The sequence below is a fragment of the Budorcas taxicolor genome, chromosome 4 (assembly GCF_023091745.1).
Source record: "Budorcas taxicolor isolate Tak-1 chromosome 4, Takin1.1, whole genome shotgun sequence".
Lineage (NCBI taxonomy): Eukaryota > Metazoa > Chordata > Mammalia > Artiodactyla > Bovidae > Budorcas > Budorcas taxicolor.
This window is the reverse complement of record NC_068913.1, coordinates 45022352-45048696: the sequence shown is the minus strand read 5'-3', so window position 1 is coordinate 45048696 and position 26345 is coordinate 45022352. Positions and strand designations below refer to the sequence as shown.

At 37.2% G+C, this 26345-nt stretch overlaps 1 protein-coding gene across 1 annotated transcript in view; it reads right to left on the bottom strand.

Moving 5' to 3' along the window:
* The window catches only part of MAGI2 (membrane associated guanylate kinase, WW and PDZ domain containing 2), a 1481671-nt gene that overhangs the window by 184631 nt on the left and 1270695 nt on the right, over nt 1–26345 (bottom strand). Inside the window, exons 11-13 of the mRNA XM_052638336.1 lie at nt 21622–21653; nt 14999–15188; nt 6469–6510 (exon numbers count right to left, since the gene is read on the bottom strand). Of these exons, the coding sequence (XP_052494296.1) occupies nt 6469–6510; nt 14999–15188; nt 21622–21653 (264 nt within the window). The remainder of the gene's footprint in view (nt 1–6468; nt 6511–14998; nt 15189–21621; nt 21654–26345) is intronic.

Genomic DNA, 26345 nt, shown 5'->3' with positions numbered 1-26345 from the left:
TGTTTATGATTTGATGTGTCCCATTGTGTGTGTGTGTGTGTGTGTGTGTCTGTGTGCACGCACACGCACTTGCATGCTGGGGGGTATAAACTTACACCTAATAGAAGTTGTTTCTTTTAAAATTGTTAAAGTTAGAAAACGTAAAATTGAAACTGTTCTCTATTGAGGTTTGAGTGAAGTTTTAATTTCCTGAAAAGCTCCTTTAGGTTTCTTATAACTTAATACTAGAAATTTATGAGAGTCTAAGTGAACTCTTATCCCTCAAACAATTTAAAATGTGGAAGCCACTAGTAGATTGACTGCTGACTTCATAAACACATTCAAAATAAAGTTGATGAGGGATACTTTTCTGTAGTTAGCCGAAAGAACGGAAATGTACTTAAAAAAAAGCTGAGAAATTCCTCTGAATGTCATTTTCAATTCTAGAATAAATAAGCTAAAACCATAAGAAATCTTTTGACTTTTAAAGGAGCATATGATTTAAATAGGATTTAAGCTTCTCCCTTGCCCCTGGCCCTTTGAATCTTCTTCAGGGGCAAATGTCTCAATCACGACTGGGTTGTGCACACTTTCAAAATCACTGTTAGGATGTTAATCAATAATCAGCAACTTTGGGGAATACTTATTAATGCCATCCTTTGCTTAAGAAGTATTTGTGATCTCTGGGCCTTAATGGTTTAAAGGAGGTATTAAAACTGACAGAAGCAATTATTCAGTTAAATGTTAAATTCTTATTATTTAATCAGGATGGTTTTGGAAATTGGGATGGGACTTCAGATGAGACTCCTCATGGGACAGGAAGCTATGTCTTAGTCATTTGGATGTACGGTCATAGTCATAGTTGGTGATGGCCTGGTAAACCTTTTCTAGAGTCTATAGTAAGTGAAGCTGAAGTGAGACAGGAAACAAAGTACAATGATATAGGGCTTGCCTTTGTGCCTCCCACCTGGCTGTGATTTCCCAGTGATACGAGGAAGGCAAGTCACTCACTTCTGAAATTTAGGCATATGCATGTGTCTAGTGCTCTCAAGGGGAAAGAAAAGCTGAATCAGGCACCTATGTACATATGTATATATCATCCAAGACTATGACTTTCACATCCTTTTATGGACAGATGCATGTAGAACCAAAGGCTTTCCCAGTCAATGATGAATATAAAACTCGAGTTATAACCAACTACATTTCCACATCCATTAGTCATCCTTTATGAACTGTATAATCATTCATATTTTAAAGATAAGACAACTTAGCAGAATTCAGTTCCTATTAAACAATTAGACTCATGTGGTAAAAGGAAAATGAAACCTTTGCCCTATACCCTACGAGTCTCAGTTGACTTTTGAGCTCAGTTTATCCTGAGGTCTAGAACATCATACATGAAATCACATATTGGGGAGTGTGCTAAAAACTTCAGGACTCTGGAGCAGGTGGAGCAGCCCTGCAAAACCACAGCAGGTAGCTGTACTCTTCCCAAGGGAGGCAGAAAGGCAAAGGGAGATGACAGACGATGCCCAATCACTGTTCAAACCTCTAAATTTTGGTTATGGTATGACTGGTCACATCAATCTCTTCCCTAGGTTACTTTAGGCTTAGTGGACTCTAGACCATATATGCATATATATAAATTACAAAGAGAGCATGATATACTTTTGTCACTTAAAACAACAGACCTAGCATGTGTTTAACCAGAACCTGCCATCTAATTGTAGATATTCTCATTTTTGCATCGCTGCTGAGTATGGTGAGAAATTGTTCCTCCAGTGGCTTCAGCACCAATCCATATTGCATGAGGAGCTCTGAAAGGAGTTTACTGTGTGATCCATTTTATTTGCTAAGTGTAACTTCCCCCCAAGGAAATGCTGAAATTGTAACAGTCCCAGTAATGGAATCTTGAGATGTGCCAATGTACATGGGAATTGTCTTGTGTCAGAGAATCCTGTGATTCCTGGGGGAATTGGAAAGCTTTTCCTTAATGAACGATTCAGGACTCTTTTTTAATTAGGAGAAAAATACAGATGTTTGCCAGTTTTATTTAACTCCAAAGAAGTAAGCAGAGCACGTATTTTCTTTTCCCTGTTCTTTGTGTGCACTTTGGTGACACTGCGATCCTTGGACTATTGCTCTGACTGCTCTGATTTCAAACATGGGGCAAAACACGCCAACCATGTCATCTTCACCTTCCATTCTTCCAGGCCGAGATGGCTAGTTTCATGGTACATGTACGCATAGAGAGAGGCAAAGAGAGACCCATTAAAGAAGTCTGCCACAGATGTGATTTATTTTTTATTTTTTTGTTAATTTTGGAACACAGACTCGGAGGCTGCAGGGCATGGAAACCTAAGAGAAATAGTCAACTGGATAAAAAAGTTTAAATGATAGATCGTGCCTTAAGGCAGAAGTATTTTGTGTGTGTGTGTGTTTGTGTGTGTGTAAGGAAAATGAGTTTTCAGAAAGACAATTTTTCTTTGGTTTCTCCTTCCTTCCCCCTACCATTTGAGCCTGGCTTTAGAAAGTAACTAAAATTACATGCACAAAGCTTGAAATGTTTCTCTTTCTCCCCACTTTGTTAGCTCTCTTGAAAGATTATGATGTTTCTGATACTTTTCTTCAGTTGCTCTTCTGGTGTGATGACATGTTTAAAACGACTGTAATATGCTTTATCTCTTCCCCTGTCAGTGTAAGGACTTAGAGCAAAGAAATTCAAGGGCCAGTCTTCATCCCACTGTTTCACAATCCTCACTTCTCTCTCCAGTTGGCTTATGAACCATGTACCTAGTAGGTTGTTAGATGAGGGGGTTGGGTGAACACTCAGTGGGACCTGGGTCACTCGATGTTACTCTGTCATGCCCCCACCAACATTCTTTTTTTCTTTCTTTTCTGCCTTATTTTTTCTGTACTTGCACTTTTTTTTCTTCTTTTTCTTCTTCTTTTTTCTGTTTGAAAAACCATCAGAGGTGCTCTCAGGCATGGCTTGGTGCAACTCAAGATGAGGCAGTGGTTGTGAAGAAATGGACTAAAAGAGTCAGAAAACTTCTTGGATGCTGGTGTTCAACGGCTAGCCATGGCCAGTGTTGCTGGTTCTTTAGAGGTGGGTCTTGGGATCCTCAGGCATTATGAAATAAAACATCTGAAGATCCTTGTCCCAGGTGGGACTTTGCATGACCTCTGGGACAAGCTATGGGGATGGAATTTACAACTACTGATTAATCCTGGGATCTCACTAATATTGAAAAAACTACATCCAGGTAGCAGGGCAACCTCTGTCATAATAAAGAAAAGCATCATTTCAAAAGCTGATTCTTATTTTGCATTAAGACTCCAGGAAGACTTCACATGCTATATATACCCTTGGTCTAGCTTCTGAAAGACATGGCTTTATGCACAGTTTCAGGGAAAAGGATGGGCAACTGAACACAACTGATTAATTCTGTGAATGTATTCAAGCTTCAAAAATGCAAAGAATGGCATTTTTATGGATTAATTTGGCACATGGGATGCTGCTGTAAACATGTCAATTAAATTCTGGTACTTGAATCCCCTTTCATGTTTTAATTAAACATAAGCACCATGGGCTTATTACCACAGTCTGGCACAGAGAATGAATTCATTAAATATTTTTTTCTACTGCAAAAAATGTTTGTTTTTTTTTTTTTTTGCTTTTCCTCATAAAGAAATCTAGGAAAGATAGTACTAGGAAAGAATCAAAGGTGGTTTCCAAAGAACTCCAGATACAGAATAAGTTAAACAGGAATTAAATAACTTTTATTGCTCAAATCTAACAGTACCAGATCAATAACTAATACATATCTACCTTAAAAGGATCACTTCTCTCCACTTCTTTCTCTTTATAACCTTTGGTGATATGAACATGGCCAGACATGGTTTAGCCATAGTAGAAGCCATCTCCCACTCTTCATATGGTTCTCTTCAAATAGCCAGAGTTTTCAAATTAAGTCAGATTTTCCCATCCTAAATACTCCCCTGCTCTCCCTATCCTTTGCTCTCTTGGACTCAAGCCTTACCTCTTTCCTCTCGGACTTACTCCTGCCAGTCTGGTTTCTGTGCTCTTGGCATTACTGAACTGCTCTAAGGTCACTGATGACATCCTAATGATCAAATCCAATGGCCATTTTTTCTTTGCTCATTCTGCTTGATTTCTATGTCTCACTTAATGCTGTTGACACACCCTTTATGATCCTTGATTTCTTTTGTTTCTAAACAAGAAAAGATCTCCTTTCAGAAGAACTTCTAGTCTTGATTTCTGTGATACTCCATATCCTGGTTTTCTTGTCTTTGGGTGGAGCTGTCCACTCAAAGGTCCTGACTATGGAGTCACTGTTTCTTGTTAACATTCTACCCTGGTGATGGCATAATTATCTCTGTTTGTTTATAAAATTCCACTATGAATAGCCTGCTAGAGTTGCTAAATAAATGTGTCTTAAATTTAATTGTTTCCAATCTAGTGAACCTGATAAACCACAACACTATTCTACTATTGAGATTTCGCTTAGCTTCCTAATTACATTAGGACTTCCTACCATTAATTTTGCCTAGGCATCTTATGCAGTTAAAGTTAGCAAAATACCTTACAATTATAATAAACAGATCCAAGTCAAAATCATGACAAATAGCTTGATAAAGAACATTTTATAAATATGAGAAATAGTATAGATCTATTTATTCTGGTTGGAGTCATAATTTTCCAGAATAGTTTCCTAACTTGTGTGGACACTTAACAAAATATTTGGATTGATTCTTAACCTGAAAATCTGGATTGCACGGTAGTATAATACACTCAAACTATATTAAAACTTTCTTCTTTCAAATAATATATATTTTGGAATCATTTTGTTCATATATCAAGGTTATCTAAGTTATTACATAAACATAGTTCTTCTCTTTCTTCTTTTGGCTTTAAATATAGTACATTCAGAAGCTGAGAAATGGAGAAAATGTGCTTGTTGTGGCCGTAAGCTAAGATTCAGAATCTCAAATTAAATCTTGCCTTCATTTTGCACCTGTAATTACTAGGTCTCATTTTCCCTCTGGTTCTAAGATACTCTTAAAATCTACAAAGATTTTATAGTTGGTATAAAATATATATTATATATAAATTATGTTTAATTTATAATATATATAATTATATCTTAAAAAATTTCAGACACAGCTAAACCAAATAGTTTATACATTATCTGAGGACAAAATGCTGAGCAATATCTTTCATATTTTCTACAAATCCAAAAAAATGACATGGAAACTTATAGAATGAAATGATCTCAAGCACATATATTCTCCAAGGGGGGGGTGTTAGAACACGCTGAGATGGGTAATGAGCTGTCATCATAGACACACTCTAGAGATGTATGTTGTGAGCCCACAGACCTGAGATAGTACTATTATTATGAAACATTCTTTTCTAGAATTGTTTCAGTATTCTGGCTTTCAATCTAGTGGTCTAAATAGCTGTTCAAAGTACTTCTTAAGAGTAAGAAGATCTAAATCTTCCTTTTCTTCCTTTATTTCCATAAAATTAAATATTTCAGCCTAAACCAAATTAATAAATATTTTTTCAGAATAATTAGGTCAAAAATATTTAAGTAATTTAATTATTACTAAAAGCTCTTAAGCTTCAAACTATTCTATTCTAACTTAAAATACTACCAAAATGTAGCACTTTGTAACTGGCATGGTTTAAAAAAATAAACGGTATCAGTATTTAACTGATGTGAAAATAATTTCATTCTACATTAGCAAAATTTCTAGTAATTTTTAAGTAAAGTAATTTCTAGTAAGTTCTATGGAAATGTCTAAACTGAAAATCTTTTCAGATACTCTAGCTTATTTCAATTATCTAGTCCAGTGCTGTTCAATGTAAACAAAAGGCAAGCTACATAGGTAATTTAATTCTAGTAGCCATAGTTTAGAAAGCAAAAAGAAACAGATACAATTTTAATAATATGCTTAACCTAACATATCCAAAATACTATTTAAGCACTAAAACAATAATTAGTGAGATATCATACATTTTTTTTTCTTTTTTTTGGTGCTAAGTTTTTGAAATTCATTGTGGATCTTACACACTTCTCACAGGACATCCAAACTCAGATTTCAAGCATCTAGTAGCAACAAGTGTCTAGAAGCCTCTCAACTGGAGAGCATGATTTAGTCAATCTGATAGTACCTGGTGTTTTAATCTAGTCTTTTAATCTAGTCTTTTACTAAAGCATTTTATGAAAGAACTTAATGAATAAATGATTGTTTTCCTTTGACTTTTGTTTGTTTCCTTGGCTGCCATATAGGTCAAATTTGGTGAGCATTGCCCTCTACCTTAAATATATGCTTATGTGGGTGAGTGAAATTAGCATGGTGATTATGTACTAAAAAACTGATACTACTCAGAAGAATGATTTGTTACACAAAATGGAAGACGTTTCATTCACAGGACTGTGAGTACTGAAGAATACTTGCCAGAAGAATCCATTCGAAAACTGGTCCTTGGTGGCACTTGTTCTGGATGGGAAATTAAAATTGAAATTCATTTATGGCATTTAAAAATTCATCTTTTTTTTTTTTTTGGTTGCAGTTAGAACTCACCCTCAATCTTTTTCTGGTGTTTCATGATTTTTTCTCTAAAATCCATGGAGTTAATGGACAGATTTACCCTGTTTTATGTATATGAATACATCTATAAATGTATCTCTTTCACATGCAGGAAAATGCCTGAATTCTTTTAGATCAGAATGGAAAAAAAGATCACCATTTCCAAAGATTAAGCTTTGATTCTGATGATAAGAATGCTGATTTGAAAGTAAAGTCAATCCAGAACCCAAAATATGCACTTATCTTTGAGATCACATTATGATATTGTGTCATCAAATATCAAAATGGAAAGTGAAAACTTCAATAAATAATTATGCTGATTTATGTACACCAGTCCAAATATTTTGATCCTTATAATTATTTGGATAGTAAGTTACATATAAATAGTTGAATAAAATTGGTTTATTTTAGCAATAGGGATCCTTCATGAGAACTATGATAGCATAACATGTTACATATAACATAAAAGTTTAGGGACATGAGTGTAAAATACTATATATATTCTATAATGTGCATATGAAATACTATGGAAAAAATGGGTATTTTATCATTAAACTTAAAAAATTAGAAGACCAAGTTCTGATTGCTTTCTTACTGAGCTTTGTTTGCTTCACTATTCAACACTGAAAATGAAATAGAAACCTCTTGAGGGCAATGACAAGGCTTCCCCAGGGTACCCTGCACAGCTAGTCTCACTTGCTGTGGGGAGAATGAACCTCCCTGCTAGGCAATCTGCATTTTCACAGGAAATAAGCTCTCCAGCAAAACTACTTTTTTTTACTTTTAAATCTCCCTGTTTAGTGTAACTGCTTAGGATTATGAATTGAGAAATTTCTTTAATCATAAAGATGGAGCTATAACAGGGATGGAAGACTGTGCCCTTCTAAATACCTCCATTAGTTGTAAAAGTGACATCATAATCTTTATACTATCCTGATCTCACTAGGACCTACTTGCCATCCAGCAATTACACTCAGTTTACTGCAGCCCCGATGGTCTCATTTTTAATCATGAAAGTACTTTGGGTTACACTGTCAACTTGTGCTACCACCAAAATGCTCTGACAAACTAACTCTCAATCAAGGACTGATTTTAGAATTTACTTCTCGAATTTCCATCCCCTTTTATCCTCTGCCTGAGTCCCAGAGCATTAAGTTTTAAACTAGTGAATTAAATGAATTTATAAGCTATCAGATTGAATCTAATTTCTAAAATACAGGGGAAAAACATGTCTCCAACCTAACTTTTATTTCACCATCATTATTACTTAGCTATTTCTTTCTCTATTAAAAGGAACCTGTTAGAAATATAATACCATAGTTATTTACAAAGTTACTGAAAAATATTATTTTTGAAATGAGATTTCCAAAATAAAATATACATATGAAAAACAGCAAGCACACTTAACTGGATTTACTGACTCCTTTACCAACATACTCTAACTGCAAAGTGACGCACAATGTGATATATCAGAAACTCCAGCTGAAAGGCAATTTTTTTTCACAGATTAAACCATAACAAATTATATTAAAGACAGCAATAATGATTTTCCTGAACAAGGTACAGGAAATTAACCTTCATTGTACAGTTGCGGACATTTTTTAATGCTCATTTCTCCCATGGAGTGTTTTTTTTCTTTTTAAATTTTATTTTATTTCTGACTGTGCTGTATGACATATGAGATCATAGTTCCCTGACCAGAGATCGAACCTGCATGCCCTGCATGGGAAGCATAGAGTGCTAACCACTGCACTGCCAAGAAAGTCACAATAGAGGATATTTTAAATGATGATGTTATTAATTTTTTCTGGTCTTTTTATGATTCTAATGTTAAAGTCACTGGTAAAAGTGTCCAAACATTTACATATCATCCTATTTTGATTTTTCACTAAAATAAGGTAGTGTTCCAGAGAACATTTGTGGGTAGTCCTGGACTACTCACAGGCCACTGGACATCAGCAATGTCCAAGCATATGTGGCCAGGGCTTGATCTAGCTGTGTTCAGACATGTGGGTGTTCTAGAAACCAAGGTAGTTGTTTATGATTACTGAATAGCTGCCTGCTGCTATGGAAGCCATCACTTTATCTAAAGCTTCTCTAAACTGTTGGTGTTTCCAGTTGGACTGTATTGAATATTTAGTCACAAGGGCAGAGGAGACTGGAGACGAGAAGGCTCAAGCAGAAGCACTTGCATGGCTGTGGCGCTCTGGCTCCGAGCTCAGCACATCTTGCGCGTCTGCCTTGTGTGCTGAGGTTCACAGCACTGGTTTCCATTTAGGCTCTTAAGTGATGTGCAGCAGTGAATAATATTTTTACACTACCCCAGCTTTCCAAATGGCTCTGCCATTAGGATGGGAGTCAGTGCTCACTACAACCCTTGCTCACTAATAACAAGGAAAAAGCAGCAGAAAAAAAGAAGATGGTTTAGAAATACAACCACCCATTTAAGATGTTATGAATTACATGTGCATTATAAGCCCAAAAGAACTCCACAATGAACAACAAAAGTGCAGGATAAAAGCCATAGATATGAAAAACACAATGGTCCATTTTTGATCAGCTATGAATTATCATTTCATTTCAAATAGAGTACTAAAAACAGTCTTGTAGCCTTCCTTCATTATGCTATTTAACTGGCCTGTGGTTGCCCTTGATTGCTACCTTCAGCACAAAACTCATTGCTTATTACAGATTAATGCTTCCTCATTTCTCAAAAGAAAAATTGATTGTGTGAGCTCATTTTGAAGAAATTCCAGAGGAATTTCCATTCTAAGGAGGTCCTACCAGAAGGCACATTATACTATATGGATTCCTCACTTCTTTACAATCCTACGTTTGAGTGATGTCTTACTGCAAAGGAGTGTGGACATGTTGTACCTCATAAATAGTTTATTTATAATAACCAAGGTTCAATGGGAAGAGAAAAAGTTTGAACAACTTCAGTCATAATTCACCTTGGGTTCCTACTAAGGGACAGAATCATGAGGGAAGAGTTTCAGGGAACAAGGGGTTTTCTTCTCTGTCTCTTTTTGTTTTCACTGGCTTGCCTGCTCCAGCTTCTGAGATTGCAGTGTGGAGTGTGTTCAAGAAATGGCCCCATGAGCGAGGGGACAAACTCTAAAATAAGTCTGGATTAGTGAAAAATGAAGCAGCAGGACATGGTCCTCATTCCTAAATTATCAAGCTCCTTGGCATGATTACAATCTTATTTTGTAAGATTCCAAAGTGAGCCACACTCATTTCTTTGGGAAGCACTTTGTATTCCCTTGCATTAAAAAGAGGAGCCAGTATGGCCATTTTTCTGCAGTTATGTGAGTACAATCTGTCTTAGGAGCAGAAAGACAGACAAAGTTAACTCTTTTTTTGGTCCTGTGATTATTGCCATGACGAATCTGATTTATTCTCTGTGATAAGAATGAGAAGTTCTCTTCACTTAGACTAGTGAAGCCTCACCACCTACTTTTTCTGCTTAGTTTGCCATGGTCTGGACTTGTACATTTGCACAGTTTTCTGGGTATGGATGGAGTTCTCTGGGTGTTTGGCTACCAAGACAAGTCACTACATACATCTTTACCTCAAATTAGGGAAAAAAGATGTATGGACAAAAATTCAGGGAGCCAAATAAATCAGTTTAAAAGAAATTATTTATCTGATTAGGCTTTAAAATTTGTATTCACAGCCTGTATATTTAGATATATGCTTTCCTTGGACAGTAATGATGTCTCTCTCTTTAACAGACTATGTAGTAAAGGAAAGTCATATAATTTATCATTCAGTGCGGACAATCTGCAGTGTTAAATGGACCTATTAATTATACCAGGACAACACAGAGCAGGGCTCTCCCAGGCAAATGGCATGCAAAGTCACTCTAGATAGTCTTGGGGTAAGTAGGACATTACAAATTGTCTCCTATTATATTAGAAATATGTGGTTGAAACAATGATGTAAACACATATAGAGAACAAGTGGCAGGAGGAGATGGGAGGGCAGAAGGCAGGAAGGATCTTTAGAAATAGTCTTTTTCCCTCAAAGTCAGAAATGGTGTACGGAGCCCAACATTTAGAATGTTCGCAGACAAACCGAGACAAACCTTTCATCTTGTGACTGCAAAGAAAATTTAAGTCCCTCTTTCATGAGATTTACGGAAAAAAGACAGAGAAGGGAAAACTTAAAAATAGCATGGCTTATCTCATTACCCAACGGTGGGTATTTTCCTCTGCTTTCAATTTAAAAAAATCCAAGTAATGGAAACAGCAATAAGTCAATTATCAACAGAGACTGTTACACAAAGGAAAGTGAGATTTATGTAAAAGTCTTGGATAGAGATGAGGACGGGTAGATTTTTGCTGTTTTCTGGGAATTTCCAGTAATAATATAGGGTGTCAGCACTTGAAAAACCAACATGAACCCAGAAACCCTACTGGTCAAAATTTCTGTTGGGACTTTTTAGGCACGGTTCTTCTAGTATGCTTATAAGCTTATGTGGAATGAAGTTAATCAGGAAAATTTTTCTTTTTGCATAGAGCTTGCAGTAAGAACTAATGAGATTTTGATAATGAAAAGATGTTTCATGCAAGACATTCTTCTGATTAAATACCAGTTCTGAACATGGAATGAAAAATGATGGGTCTAATTGTCTAGTTATATTTAAACTATTATTTGTATCAATTGCGACATTTTGCATGTTAAAATACTGATAATTATTCGCTGTTACATAACAAAATGTCATTCAGGAATTGCTTTCCTATGTTTGTGTCCCCACTTTCACTGCAAGCCTCATGTGAGTGGAGATTACGTCTTGTGATTTTTCTCTCATGGAGTGCCCAGCAGAGTTCCAGACACACACTGTGCTTCATTCAGTCTTGTTGATTGATGCGGAGCCTGGAGCTGCCACCTCTGGGCACTCTGCCTGATGCTCTGCAATCAGAGGCAGTGCCTGGCCTGCTAGATGGAAGGATCTTCTATCAAGTCCCATGTAATCACAGGCTCTTATGAGGACCCAAGGTGTTTCTAGCTTTTCCTTTCATAAGCATGTACCTGCCATGTTTCTTGTGGCTCTAGTATCCTATGGTTGTCTTTGTTTATTTAAAATCACAGTATTTTTCCTCCCAGGAATACGTCTTTATTAAGATGTCCTGTGTATGCACATTAAAATGTCAGCATAATCTAATTATGAGCCAAATGAGGCACAGCACCATTTACATCATTTGATAAGTTTCCATCATTTGCAGAGGACTAGTAATTTGAATCCAAATACTTCTTGACAGACTGGATGTAACAAACATTCTGTAGCTTTGTAGAGTGGAAGCTTGTGGGTACAGGTACACTCTTTTATTTGGTAACTGCAACCCAGTTTTAAACATGAATTTTAAAAAATCTGCTCAGCATTAGATTTCATTGTAAAAGAGGATACCATGAGGTCATTACAGGTCAAGGAAAATGTGACAAGATGTAGTTTAGACACTTTGGTTAGGATTCCCTTCCATACTTTCCTTGGTCCCACTGATTTTTCTCCTAGGAAACAGTTTGGAGGTACAGAATAAAAGGAGTCATACCTAAATATTATGCATGTAATTCAAAAGAATAGAGTGGCTCAATATGGGTCTTTTGTTTGGATGCATACATTTTACAATGGTTATAAAAACCAAAACTATTAGATAATGAGAAATACTCCCTCTGTTCATTAAAAGAATGTATTTTTGGCATTTTTCTAAAAATTTAAAAGAGATAATGAGACTTTGTCACACTTGGAAACAGGATATGGATACAGGGCAAAGGTCTATGTGAAGCTGAGAAAAGCAAAGTGAACTGATCAGCTATCCAGAGATTAGAGAAAGTGGTGCCATGTTTTTGTGTTTTTTTTGGTTTCCTTAATCTTCAGAGCAGAGCTTTTCTTACCTTGACATGATTTCTGTGTTTCATTCACACTCCATTTAGTGTTATAAAATAACAGGACAGAGAGAGAAAAATGAGAAAGAAAATGGCTCTTTTGGCTCCTATGAGTTGTGACCCTGAAAACATCATTGTGCCCTTGGAAACGTTAGAGAGAGCTGAGAAAACAAGACAGAGGCGGTGGGGAGGAGGGGGGAGGAGCAATGAAAAAGGGCCCAGCAGAGGCACGGGCTGGGCTCTGATGGAAGGGCAGGGCATGGGGCGGGCAGTCAGGATGTTTGTTGTTCAAGTGGCTGCAGACACAAAGGGGTACAGAGCTCCCAAAGGAGGACCGAAAAAGAAAGTCATGGAGGTTAAGGAGGATTGCTTTGCGAGGTTTGTCACAGGTGAGGAGTGCAAAGGCAATGAACAGAAGGAGCATTACAGGGGCTGGATAAAGAAATCAGAATTTGTTCAGGGTTAAAAGAAGGTCATACACCATTCCTTTCCACAAAGAGCATTAGACACCGTAAAGAAAAAGAAAAGACAGAATAAACAGCAACACTGCCTTTGTCTTGAATAATAAAGCTTGCATTGGTCAGGAAACCACAAAAGGATGGAAGCAAATGACTAATGAAGGGATAAAAACAGGAGGAAGCATCTCTTGAAATTCTCTAATGGTAACCACAAAATTCAGCAAGCAAGGACAGGAGGATATGTTCCACCTTCTGAGTTAGGACTTGTGTATCCTGATCTCTACTCATTTACACTTAGTTTTCTTATCTCCCAGTTAGTGAGAGCAGGCAAAGAACTCAACTTGGGTGTCTCCTCATGGTGCTAAAGGTCAACTTGATTACTAAAGTAGGAAAGGTATTAAGAACTGTGCTGAAATCATTCCTATTTTTTCAGTATAATGACCATTAACACCATGAATTCATACTCTGATTTACACAGTGACAAAATTTATTCTATCAGAGCAAACACATTCTAACTACTGCTGCTACTGCTAGGTCACTTCAGTCGTGTCCAACTCCCGTGTGGCCCCATAGACGGCAGCCCACCAGGCTCCCCCATCCCTGGGATTCTCCAGGCAAGGACACTGGAGGGGGTTGCCATTTCCTTCTCCAATGCATGGAAGTGAAAAGTGAAAGGGAAGACGCTCAGACATGTCCGACTCTTAGCGACCCCATGGACTGCAGCCTACCAGGCTCCTCTGCCCATGGGATTTTCCAGACAAGAGTACTGGAGTGGGGTGCCATTGCCTTCTCCGCAGAGCCCTTTAAAAACATTTTAGTTGTTCAGCCAGAAGGAGAAAAGTGAAACACACTAGCCCTGACACAGCCAATTATTTTTAAAAGAGTGGCAGGGGTGGTGGTGGCAGGGGGTAGGTTCATTTTGATGAGAGTGATTTCTCAATGGCCTGCTGTCCTAACTAGTTCATCAAGTAAAATTACTTTTACAGAGAGTTGTAGAGGATGGAGAAAGGGTATTATGTCTACTTTCTCCCTTACCAGCTGGGCATATAATTCTCAGCCCCTGAGCTCATCAAAGAGTAAGCAGATTTGAGATCCTCTGAGATCACACACAATTTAAAGCTTGCTATTCATGCTTCAGATGATAAAGGTGGAAAGAAGGCACTGGTGGAATACCGAAACAAAGGAAATCTGCAGACTGTAAACAGGAGCACCAGGAACCAAACCCTGCTCTTTAGGCTAGTTTTCTCAAGCCATTACTCAAGTTCATATCATACTGTGTATTTCCTTCATAGATTATACATTCAAGCCATTTGGATTCCCGTTCTTTAACATTCAAAAGAGATGATGTTAGGTGGTGAAAAATGGCTCAGTGAATGCATATGCAATATTAAAAGCCTTTGTTTTCTAATATTTATAAAGTGCAATGAAATGATTTTAGAAGACTTTTAAATAGGGTGACAAGTGCCTACACAATATTTTATGACTCAACTTTCAAACGGGCCCCAGTGCATTAAACAAGCAGCAGAAATTTCAGGTAGAAATGATTGGCACCTGCTCTTTGCTTCTTTTAGAACCATTACTTTCACCATCATGAGTTGGAAGGACTTGGTTGACATTTTAATCACATTCCTAAAATCTTCAGTGACTGCATTCATGCTCTAAGAAAATCCATGCTTCAGACTAAGATCAGATTAAACATAAAAATCCTAACTATTTCTTCTTATTATCTGGTGGCTTAAATAAAGCTAGTCATCTCTTTCTCTACTGCCTACCCTTTGCCCCCTTTCCCCACCAAGTTCCTGATTTTCTTAAAGGATTTAGGGGAAAAAAGGAGGAAACAAAATTTAAACCCAAAAGATATAAGCTCTTTTTGAGTTGACATAGATTTTTTTCTTTTTTAAGGAAAAGTTTAGATCAGCTGGCTTTACTTTAGAGATAGGTTTTGAACCTCAAAATATAAAATCACACCAGATCATTCCAGCCTCAATAAATCCCCTGGCAGGGCTTCAGCTATTTGTAATGCACTCTTGTTTTATGTGGCTTTCACTTACGCCTACTTTCATAAATGGCTCTCGATTTCTCATAGAGCTCATATGGGTCAGGCTTCCTTGGGTCAAAGGCCTCTGTTGAGTCAGGAAAGGAACTCCTGTGAAGGGCGGGCGGGAAGGGCAGGTTCTGTGGTATGGCCGGAGCAGATAAACTCGTCTGAGGACTGCCTTGGTTCTCCCATCGGTCCATTATCTGTAAAGCCAAAGAGAACAGAGAAGATGACTGATGATAAACTCTTTCTTGCTGTTTCCCTGTCACACACCACAGCCCTCACATTTAAGTTCGACTTCCTTGTCCTGCAGACTTTTCTTTTACAAAACATTCAAAACTTCGGTAGAAGCGCTGAAAGAAAAAATTCTATTTCTATATAATAAAGCACCATAGATGGTTATAAATACATGTGTTGCTTGACTTTTGAACGCAAAGTTTCATAACCTTGTCACCTACCAGGTAGTAATTTTCAGCGAATCACTTAATCTCTTTGAATCTGTTTTTTTCTCTCTATAAAATAAGACACTGTATGTATTTCAAGATAATTTATCTGTAAGTGCTTATAACTGTATGGTATTGTTCCTTTTCTAAGATGGCTCCAATTCATGACACTGTTTTTACTGAAGAAAATAGTCTGCAGGTATTCATTTGACACCTATATACATCCAAACCACTTCCTATACTTGAGCATTCAATCACTTTCCTTATGGTTGATAAGTAGTTATAGAACCCTTTGGGGTTTCTGAATTGTTCAAAGTCTTCTATGAAGCTTCATTTACTGGTGATCCAGTGGTTTCTTCTCCAAAATGCTGCTGCTGCCACCATCATGATTTATTAACAATCTGTAGAATACTTTTTAGTTCACCAAGTTCTTTCATTTACAGTATCTTCTTTGATCATCACTATAGCCCCGTGAGGTAAAGTGAGGACTCATTTCTTTTTATCAAGGAGAAAGCCACGTTCACCAAGATCACCTGTTTACACAACCAACTTAAACAACCAATCAATTTCTCTTTCAAACTCAACTTCAGCTTTTCAGTTTTGACTAAACTTGTTGTGTGTAGAATGAGATTAGGATACCCTCTTGTTTGAAATTCTGCACTAAGTGAGTGTAGTCCTCAGGATAAACGCCACTTTCTAGTGGGGCATGGCAGCTCTCCAGCTGATCCTCTTTCTCATCTCCACTGATGGTCCCTCCTCTCATTCGCTAGAACCCTACAGGTTCTCTCCCTTGCATATTTTATTTCTTTTTCTGCTTGCAAAGTTTACCTATTTTGCACTCTTCCATCTCTCATCTTCATTACACCTGGCTACTAGACTCAGACGAGGCCCCTCCCCCAGAAGGCCTTTGCTGACCGTTCCTGATCTGGCTACTTGTGCCTCCTGGGTGCTTGCATGGTACCCACCGCCTGCCCCTCACACTCAAGTGGAACTGCAAGTCCACCGTTGTCTCCGCACATAGATGATGCTGGGCACAGAGACTGCAGGGACATAGTCTCTCTCACTCTTGCATTATCAACACACAGCAAGTACTCAGAAAATGCAAATTTAGTGAATGGGTGAAACCAATAAAATATGGTCACCTGTTCTTTCTTGCAGGCCCGTTTTGATACACACTATTTTGAGCTTGGCAGGATTATAACTTTCTAGTCTCTACTGCACTGTCGCTGCTTTTGTTTTCATAACAGCTATTGTTTGGTTAGGGCTTCAATGCCAGCTGTCACCTATCAACAATACATGTTTTAAAGCTGGAGAGGATGTGAGATAGCATATAACACAAAGGTCCCTGTGATCCACTTACGTACCTCGGATTGTGGCAGGGGTTGGACCATTCAGCAAACTGGGCAAGAAATGGGTCACTGACCCTTCTCTCAGTACTACTGGAGACAAGGCCTGAATATTTGAGCTTTTTGAAATTCATATATTGACATTCTAACACCCATGGTAACACTACTAGGAGGTGGAGCTTTGGGGAGATAATTAGGTCATGAAGCTGGAGCTTTCATGAATGGAATTGGTGCTCTTATATAGGAGACCCCAGAGAACTCTGTAGTCCCAAGACCCAGGTGAGGTTACAGCCATCTAGGAGGCAGGCTCTGACCAATACTGAATCTTCTGGTGCCTTCATCTTGGACTTCTAGCTTGCAGAACTATGAGAAATATATTCCTGTTTTTATAAAACACCAATCTATTTTATTAAAGCTTTCAGAAGAAACTAAGAGGACACTTGGCTTCATTTTAATGTGTTTACTTTATGTGCTACTGACCAAGATTTCATTTGAACAAAGGTTCTATAACTAACAAAGATGGAAAACCCCTAGCTGAGTTCAACTCCCTAATATTAAACATGATCTCTAGGAGCACAGAGAGGTCCAGCAGCTGTCAGTGCCCGACCCTGGGTCAAAAACAAATCTATAACTATAATGGGAGTCCTTTTTTTTCTTTTAACATAGTAATACATTGAGGGGAATAGTTGGTAAATTTGCTTACAGTCCTGGCTAATTTTCTGCTCAGTGACCCTTTCGCTCTCATTTAGTAAAAATCTTTAAATATGCACTTCATAATTCACTTGAAAGTAAAATTTGCCTAGGAAGCCATTATAGGTTCCTTTGGTCATCCATTCTCTGTGCTTGTACTCTGATAGGAAGACCCACACTGTGGCTAAAGGCATATTCTTTTTTATTTTTCATTTTAACTGACTTCAGGCACCAGGTGGGTACATTTTGTCTGTGACTTTCTCCCTTCTGTTTCTAAACATAAGATACTTAATCCTGAAAAGTAAGTAAATTAGAAATATGGTCTGAATCACTGAGTATTCCACTTGTCATCAAAGGGCTTCAGCAAATGTCTATTTATTTCTATCTTCCACGGAGGGTTATCTGATTCTCCCATAAGTCTTGCTAGTATATATACTGTTCATGTACAGTCACTGGAGTAAACATGCTTCAGGTGAAATATCAGTAATCTAAAAAACAGTCTTAAAACTACAAAATAAATAATGCTTTTGGCACTGTTTAGGAAAGTTTCTTTGGCAGATAGAAAAATTCTACAATGTCTACAGCACTGAGATGGAGAAATTTGTTGAGTCCAGTTCATGCTTAGTAAAGCATTCACAGTGTCTGACTGTAGAGCAGATAATCACAGTGCCCATGAAATTACTGAAAAAGAAGACTCTTAGTCCTTCATTCCCCCACCCTCTTATCAAGTCATTTGAAGTTCAGACCTAGAAGACCATGGTGGAAACCTCCTGTTGTGGGATCACCATCCCCCCACCCCCACCCCTGTTCTCTGGAGCTGATGTGCTGATCTGACAGCATCTTTTTTTTTTTTTTTTTAATTTATTTTTTAGCTGAAGGATAATTGCTTTTGCAGAATTTTGTTGACTTCTGCCAAACATCAACATGAATCAGCCATAGGTATTCAGGGCTTCCCTGGTGACTCAGACAGTAAGGAATCTGCCTGCAATGCAGGAGACATGGGTTCTATCCCTGGGTTGGGAAGATCTCCTGGAGAAGAGAATGGCTACCCACTCCAGTATTCTTGCCTGGAGAACGCTATGGATAGAGAAGCCTGGCAGCCTACAGTCCACGGGGTCGCAAAGAGTCCGACATGACTGAGCAACTCTATTGACTTCTCAGTACTTTCTTAGATACCTTGGCCTCTGCACTTTTGCCTTCCAGCTGGGTTACCTTGTACTCACTAGTCCCTCTCAATATTCATGAACCACATAGATTCTTACCCCAACTTCTTATTCCACCTAATGTCTTCCTGGCCTTGACCTCTGAAGAGCTGTGTGTCCTGTCAGGCGTTTACCTGTCAAAAAGGCTTCTGATTGGAACTTTCCACAGTCCTAGCCATGTCCTTACCTATGCCAATATTCATAAACACTTTTCTAGAGTAAGGAAAAATGGAAACAAAATTGTTTTCTTTATCTGGGAGGAGACTTGTATTTCTATTCTCCTTGATGAATGAGTGAATGTTTTAACTGTATGAAAATATAGTCACTGAGAAAGCAGTGGACAGAATGGACATATAATCCACAATGGGATATCAAAGAATAAAACAGAAAAAAATTGATCATGGTGTGGTCAATTTTTTTAAACCCACCTTCTGATTCTAGGATGCACACTGAGAATAGAGAGCTTGTGAACAAGGTAAGTTGTCCTTCCCATGAAAACTAGAAACTGCTTGCTACCTGTAGAAGCTGGGATAGTCTAAACACACTTCCTTACTATTTTAGGGCAGGGCTGGGAGATGAAGACATTTGGCTTGATTCAGTACTTGAAGAATGAACTTGGATTCCTTCCAAATGAAGAGAACAAGAACTCACTACAATTAGTGCATTACTTGTTAAACAGAAGTGACTATCTTGATGTGGGTTAGTTTTAGATGTGGATCAGTAGGACAGAAGAAGGTCAGGAAGTGACACAGGACCAGGAGAAGGGGTGATCTCACTCAGGATAACATTTCCTTATCCTGATTAAAAATGTCATCAATCCTCTTCAAAGGTGAGAGTGTATGAATCCAAATACTGTGGGTATGTATTTATATATTTGTTTAAGTAAACAGTTTTGCAAACTATGTTCATTCATTGAGTGATTAATTTACTAAGAGTTTATTTGTGGAAGGTCTGCTTTCTAGAATGACAGTATTTTATATTTTTGAGCATGTCAGAGGCTCTGCTTTAGCACCTTACATGGATTAAGTCATAGACTCTTTACAATAACCATGAGAGGAGTATTATTATTATCCCCATTTATAGATGAACTTGAAATACTGAAAGCTTAAGCAGCTAGTCAAAGGCAACCTAGCTAGTAAGGAGAAGCACAGTTTGGGCACAGGCAGTAAGCCTTCAGAGCCTGCACCCCAAACCACCGTACACCTGGCCTGTCACCAGAGTCCCTAATCTGAAGAATTTCTGGTAGATGCATGGAGGGCATTACACTGACAGTCCTCTATCTTCATTTAGCTTAGGACCTGGAAGTCCAAGCCCTACCTTTTGGAGGGATGCCTGGGTTCAGGATTAATTTTAAACTGAGTTCTATGAAATTATTGAGTGTGGATGTAATTAGTGTAATGACAGCAGATACTATAATTATGCCAAATGGCATCATTTGTGTAAATGTGGTACATATAAGGAAATCAGTAGATTACATAATTGTAGCACCATGATGAGGTTGCAAGATTCCTTCTTAAATTAGATAAAGATATGTGTAACCACAGAACACAGATTTTTAACTCTGGTGGTGCAAGGAAGGAATTATTCAGATTTTGGTCAAGGCAAAACAAACTTCATTTTAAATATTTTTAAATACTTGTTTTCAAAATCACATGTATCACTAAACAGTTTAACTAGGCCCAAGTAAGACTAGTTTTCTCATCTGATATTCTCTGTGGACCAGATGAGCTGAATCCCAAATGAGGACACGCTTGGTGCGAAAGTTCTGAGAGCATGGGCCTCTCATTACCAGCTCCCAGTTTTCTCATCTCTCTTTGAGAGAAACCTGGACCTCAGGCATACTCCAGGGCTCAATAATATTTTATTTTCACATGTCTTCAAATAATTTTAAAGCCATGTTATTTAACTAAGCCAGTTATTGCGCTTGAAAAATATGCAAAATCATTTCTAAAATGAGAAAATGAAGCACTTAAATATTCCTTCAGTAAAAGGGGGAAAGAAGGAGCATAAAATTAACCCAAGAAGTCCCTACTCACTGGCCAAACCAGGGGCCACTGGTGTCAGGGCTACTTACTGTGAGAGGAAAGAAAAGTAGGTGGAAGACGTGATTCCCTGAGATTTTGAGTTTTTTGTTTAAATTGTTTGTTTGTTTTTTGTTGTTAACTTGAATCACTTTGCCACAGCTCTCTTCCACTTGTGGGTTTTAGCCATCTCAGTTAGGGTCGGCTATTCTAACACAGCATAGAATGGGACCCCAGAAAGCTAGTCCCAGCTCTTGGGACTTGGACAAACTAGAGTCAATCTAATGGCAAGTAAAGATCATCTCCAGCTGGGAAGGCAACTTGGCTAAACTTGTGTCACAAAAAGATTAATAAAATACCAGTCTCCTACGTTAGCATCAACATTTCAGGACAGCTGATAAAGAAACTAGGCTTAGAGAGACTAGGTGACAGCAGAGATCACCAGTTTCTGAAAATTCAGAGCACCACTTTGAGTGACTGTCATTTATGGTGGAAAAACACAAAGTATTTCACAGACACACATGTATTTAGCTCTGTATGCATTAAAATGTAAATATAAACACAAATAAATATACAGTGAAATTTCTTGAGGATCAGATTTAATTTGTAGGTCAAGACATCTGGGTCTATAATTTATATTGTTTTAAAAATTCAATGCAGTAAGAAACAATGGTATTTTGATGGTGAAAACAAAGGTTTCTAAAGAATTTTCAGCACACCATATTGAACAGTGTTAATGCCTGTTTTGTAAAAATATAAAAAAACAAAACAATCTTTATAGGAAAGTAAGACAAATTAGTTTTTCACAGAGAACTTGTTCTTTTGACATCAAAAATCTCAAAGGAGGAAGGGATTTTTGAGGTTACCCAATTCAAATCTTATTTAGTGGAATTGTAATCATAACTAGTAATAAAGAAGAAGAATTTCAACTTACAGGCTTTGGGGTTTTCCATGGAGAAAAGAAACCTGCAATAAAGAAAACGATATATGAACTTTGAAAATACATTCCACTACCACTTACAGGTAGCATGATATTAAGACAACCGCAAGTACTTTATATAAGTTAATAGGAAACAACAACACCACATTCTGCCTAGCTGCACAGTTTTTTTTTTCAAAGGGACCAATTTTATTGGAATTATATTAATGATTCTAGGAATATTTCTTTATATGGCAGCTGAGGATTCTGAAGCCCAGTGATGGTGAGGAACTGTGTGGCAAAAGATCAGTCACTTTACAAGAGCGAAGGCTGAGTCATCCTTTGGGATTTCTGTGGCACAGCCTTAGCTGTGTGTGGGTGTGGGTTTGGGTGTGGGTGGTTGGGATGGGAAGAGAGAAAGAGAGCGAGAGAGAGGGAGAGAGAGACAGAGAGAAAATGAGAAACAGTGAGGGGGGTAGAGAGGGACAGACAGAGAGAATATAGATAGAAATTCAGACTTTAAAAGGTTAACACCTGTGATTAGTATAACAAATAATTCTGCTTTATGTACCTGCTTTATGTGGTTAGAAATCAATCAACAAGCCTTCATTAATCCTACATTTATAAATAATGTATATACTTATATCATGAATAGATTCTACTGTAATTGCATATGAGCTGTTTCTCCCACTGACTTCTCTACAGCAGATATCTATTTTATTATCCCTCTGCTCTAGTGACAGCACAATGTTTTTCATGACGAAGTGGCTAAAAATGTTTGTTAATTGAATGAATCATGTATCATCAAAGACAGGATTTTTTCAACTCATTGAACTCTCTTAATGATCACAAATGGTTTGACGGTTGAACTGACTTTGTTTGATCTGAATGACCTTTAAGATAATTAAAAGTAAAGGACAGATTAATTCCTTTTTCCTTTATTGTTATTATTTTATTATACACTGACCCCAGCAAGCCAAAACACAATCTAGCACACAGAACAAAATTACTTTCTTCTCATACCATCTCTCCCCTCTTTCAATGACTTCACTCATGTTAATATAAGGTGGTGTCTGATAAAATGCCCAATAAAAAATGGAATGTTGAAAATATGCCATGTAATGTTTATTACTTTTAAAACTTGGACTGGCATAGAATGGGCCATGGTTTTTGACTATTTTCATTTATAGGAAATATCCACAGAAAACTAGACACACACTTATCTAGATGCTGAAGCAATCCAACGCAGGCAGAGTATAAGTACTAATTTAAATACTAATTACACCTCAACACAAATGTTGTAAATAGCTGATGCTGCATTTTATGAAAAGAGTGAAAGCATGTAAGCCATCATGTTCCTCAATTTTCCTTGGAACACAGAGTTAAATTTAATGCTGAAGTATAACAACTATCTCACCTAAGGAGATGGGTGAAATTGGCTTACTTTCTCGTATACTCTATATGTATGTTCTTATTTCTCTTTCCAACTATTAAAAAAGTTCTATTCAATGTGTGGCTTGATTATAATTTAATTGCAAGGATTTAATCACATCCTTTTTGATAACAGCTGAGAGTAAAATTACAGATAAATAAATATATTTATCTCTTTGACTCATTCTGTAAAAGGCCAATGAAAATAATCTGACCAATAATTATAAAAGTGAAAAGCATTGTGACCTATTGGCCAATTAACTATTCTTCTCATTGAAGAATAATAGTTATTTGCTGTTTAAATAAAATTTATTTGCTGTTTCATGGAATTGTCAGCAATGGTTCTTTTGAGAAAAGATGTCATTTATACATTCTCACAATGTTAAAACATTCAGTGATTTCCTCTGCTTTCTCTGTGTTCCTCCTTTTTCTTCTTCCTGCAGTGCCAGAATGGATTTTGAGTATTTGCTGCTTTACATTTGCTAGGTGCTGGGAGTTTCTTAGATTTACAGATGTATTGAAAATGGTTTCTTTTTATGGAGCTTTCATCTCCTCATGGGGCATTATCTTAAAAGATGATTATTCCTCCTGGGGAAAATGTATAATCATGGGATCTCTTGGCAGTTATGGTGCCTGAACTGAAATGGCATAATAGGGACATTGGTTAAGATCAGACAAGGAGAGAGGGCCATTTAATTTGACCACCTGTCATCACTGGCACGTTGGCTTCCTCTTCTTTTGAGGTGGTTTTATTCAGTCTGACCTCAGACTATTGGCATGACCCAGGACTTCTCCACTGTGCCCATTATGGCAGTTTCTGAAATATGCCTAATGCTGAATTGTGAGAAAGAGGCTTCAATCTCCGAAGCAATAGCTTCACTTTCTGAGTCATTGTCAGAGAGAAGCTGCTTGTTTCAGAGTAAGTAATTTTAGGCAGCAGAAATAGTATCAGAATAGATTTCCTTAAAAATAAATAACTTACGTGAGACTTAGAGTTCCTTTGGCAAATTAGCAATCATGCTATAAGCACTTAAATGAAGATGAACAGAAAACATTTATTTTGCAATACAACACTGTAAAGCAATTATCCTACAATTAAAAATAAATTACATAAAAAGATATGCAATTCTTCTTTAAAGATTTAATTGGTTGGCAGTTTGCTGTTTTGATAATTGTGTAAATAAAAATGCAAAAGAATAAAGAAAGAAAAGAAAACATCTATTTTGGGTATACCCAATTTGGCCCAATTAATTGATAAAATCATTTCTACATGATTAATCTCCAGTTTTCTGCTCGGCTTCATTGGAAGAGCTCCATAAATACTATAATAGCATGTGTCAAATAACGTAGGTCAAATGCTATACTAATGTGGGTCAAATGATAATAAATGTACAATAAATTTTTGCAGGGATTACACCTCTAAGAAATCTAGTCTATTGCAACTAACATAAAATACCCCCAAACAAAACAAGAACTTTTAAATTCTTATTTCTGGAACTTTTCTTTTTCTGAAATCATTCTGGCCAAAACAGATCACAGAAGGAAGACAGGTTTGGTTTGTTGAGACAATTACTTTTGGGTGTCTCACCACCTACACTCACAGGGATACAGGATGAGGAATATAGATAGCTTTTTCTTAAGCCTTTCAGAAATGATAGTCCTTTTTTCAAAGGCAAATTCATAAAAAAGATTTTTGTTTAAACTAATAAAACTTGCTTTATACTTTAGTTTATTTCTGGCCTTTATTTCCCCTACTTCTACAGAAAGTAGAATATTATAATTCTCTTATAGACTTAAAAAATGTATTTATTTATTTATTATAATAACTTGACCTGTTTTCCATACTGACCATTTACTGAAGTGTGTTGATGTGTCTGTGTATGAATCCAAACATTTATTTAATTCTAACTCTAAAGACAATAAAAGTGAAAGACTGCAAGAAACAGTTATAAGCTAACTGAAACATGAGTAGGGACATTTTAAAAAGGAAAAATTAAGAGAATAAATGGGAAAATTTGGATGCAGCCAATAGGGAAGTTTCAATGCATTTAATATGAAGCACAAAACTGAATTAGATCTCTAAAATCTGTCTTTTTTAGAACAAGAAATAGAGTTAAAAAATATTTTTAATTCCTCATGTAAAAGCACAATTAGATGGGCAGAGAAACAGAAACACAGTACAAATAGCTTAAATAAGAAATTCTGACTCTGAAAAATGGAAGAGGAGAGAAGACAAAACCAGTTTTATACTGAGAGTTAAATCAAATTTACATATCAACTAAATACAATTTTAATAAATTATAGGACTATGGTTGCCCAGTTAAATATGAATTTCAGATAAGCAATGAATAACTTTTTAGGATGTCCTGTAGACTGACTGCATGAGACATATACTGCATAGGACATACTTATATTAAAAATTACTTGTTTATCTGAAACTCAATTTAATTGGGAAGTCTACATTTTCATTTCCTAAATTTGAACACACTATCAGTTCAGTTCAGTTTAGTCGCTCAGTCGTGTCCGACTCTTTGCGACCCCATGAATCGTAGCATACCAGGTCTCCCTGTCCATCACCATCTCCCGGAGTTCACTCAGACTCACCTCCATCGAGTCCGTGATGCCATCCAGCCATCTCATCCTTGGTCGTCCCCTTCTCCTCCTGCCCCCAATCCCTCCCAGCATCAAAGTCTTTTCCAATGAGTCAACTGTTTACATGAGGTGGCCAAAGTACTGGCACTTCAGCTTTAGCATCATTCCTTCCAAAGAAATCCCAGGGTTGATCTCCTTCAGAATGGACTGGTTGGATCTCCTTGCAGTCCAAGGGACCCTCAAGAGTCTTCTCCAACACCACAGTTTAAAAGCATCAATTCTTCAGCGCTCAGCCTTCTTCACAGTCCAACTCTCACATCCATACATGACCACAGGAAAAACCATAGCCTTGACTAGACGGACCTTTGTTGGCAAAGTAATGTCTCTACTTTTGAATATGCTATCTAGGTTGCTCATAAATTTTCTTCCAAGGAGTAAGCGTCTTTTAATTTCATGGCTGCAGTCACCATCTGCAGTGATTTTGGAGCCCAGAAAAATAAAGTCTGACACTGTTTCCACTGTTTCCCCATCTATTCCCCATGAAGTGATGGGACCGGATGCCATGATCTTTGTTTTCTGAATGTTGAGCTTTAGGCCAACTTTTTCACTCTCCTCTTTCACTTTCATCAAGAGGCTTTTTAGTTCCTCTTCACTTTCTGCCATAAGGGTGGTGTCATCTGCATATCTGAGGTTATTGATATTTCTCCCAGCAATCT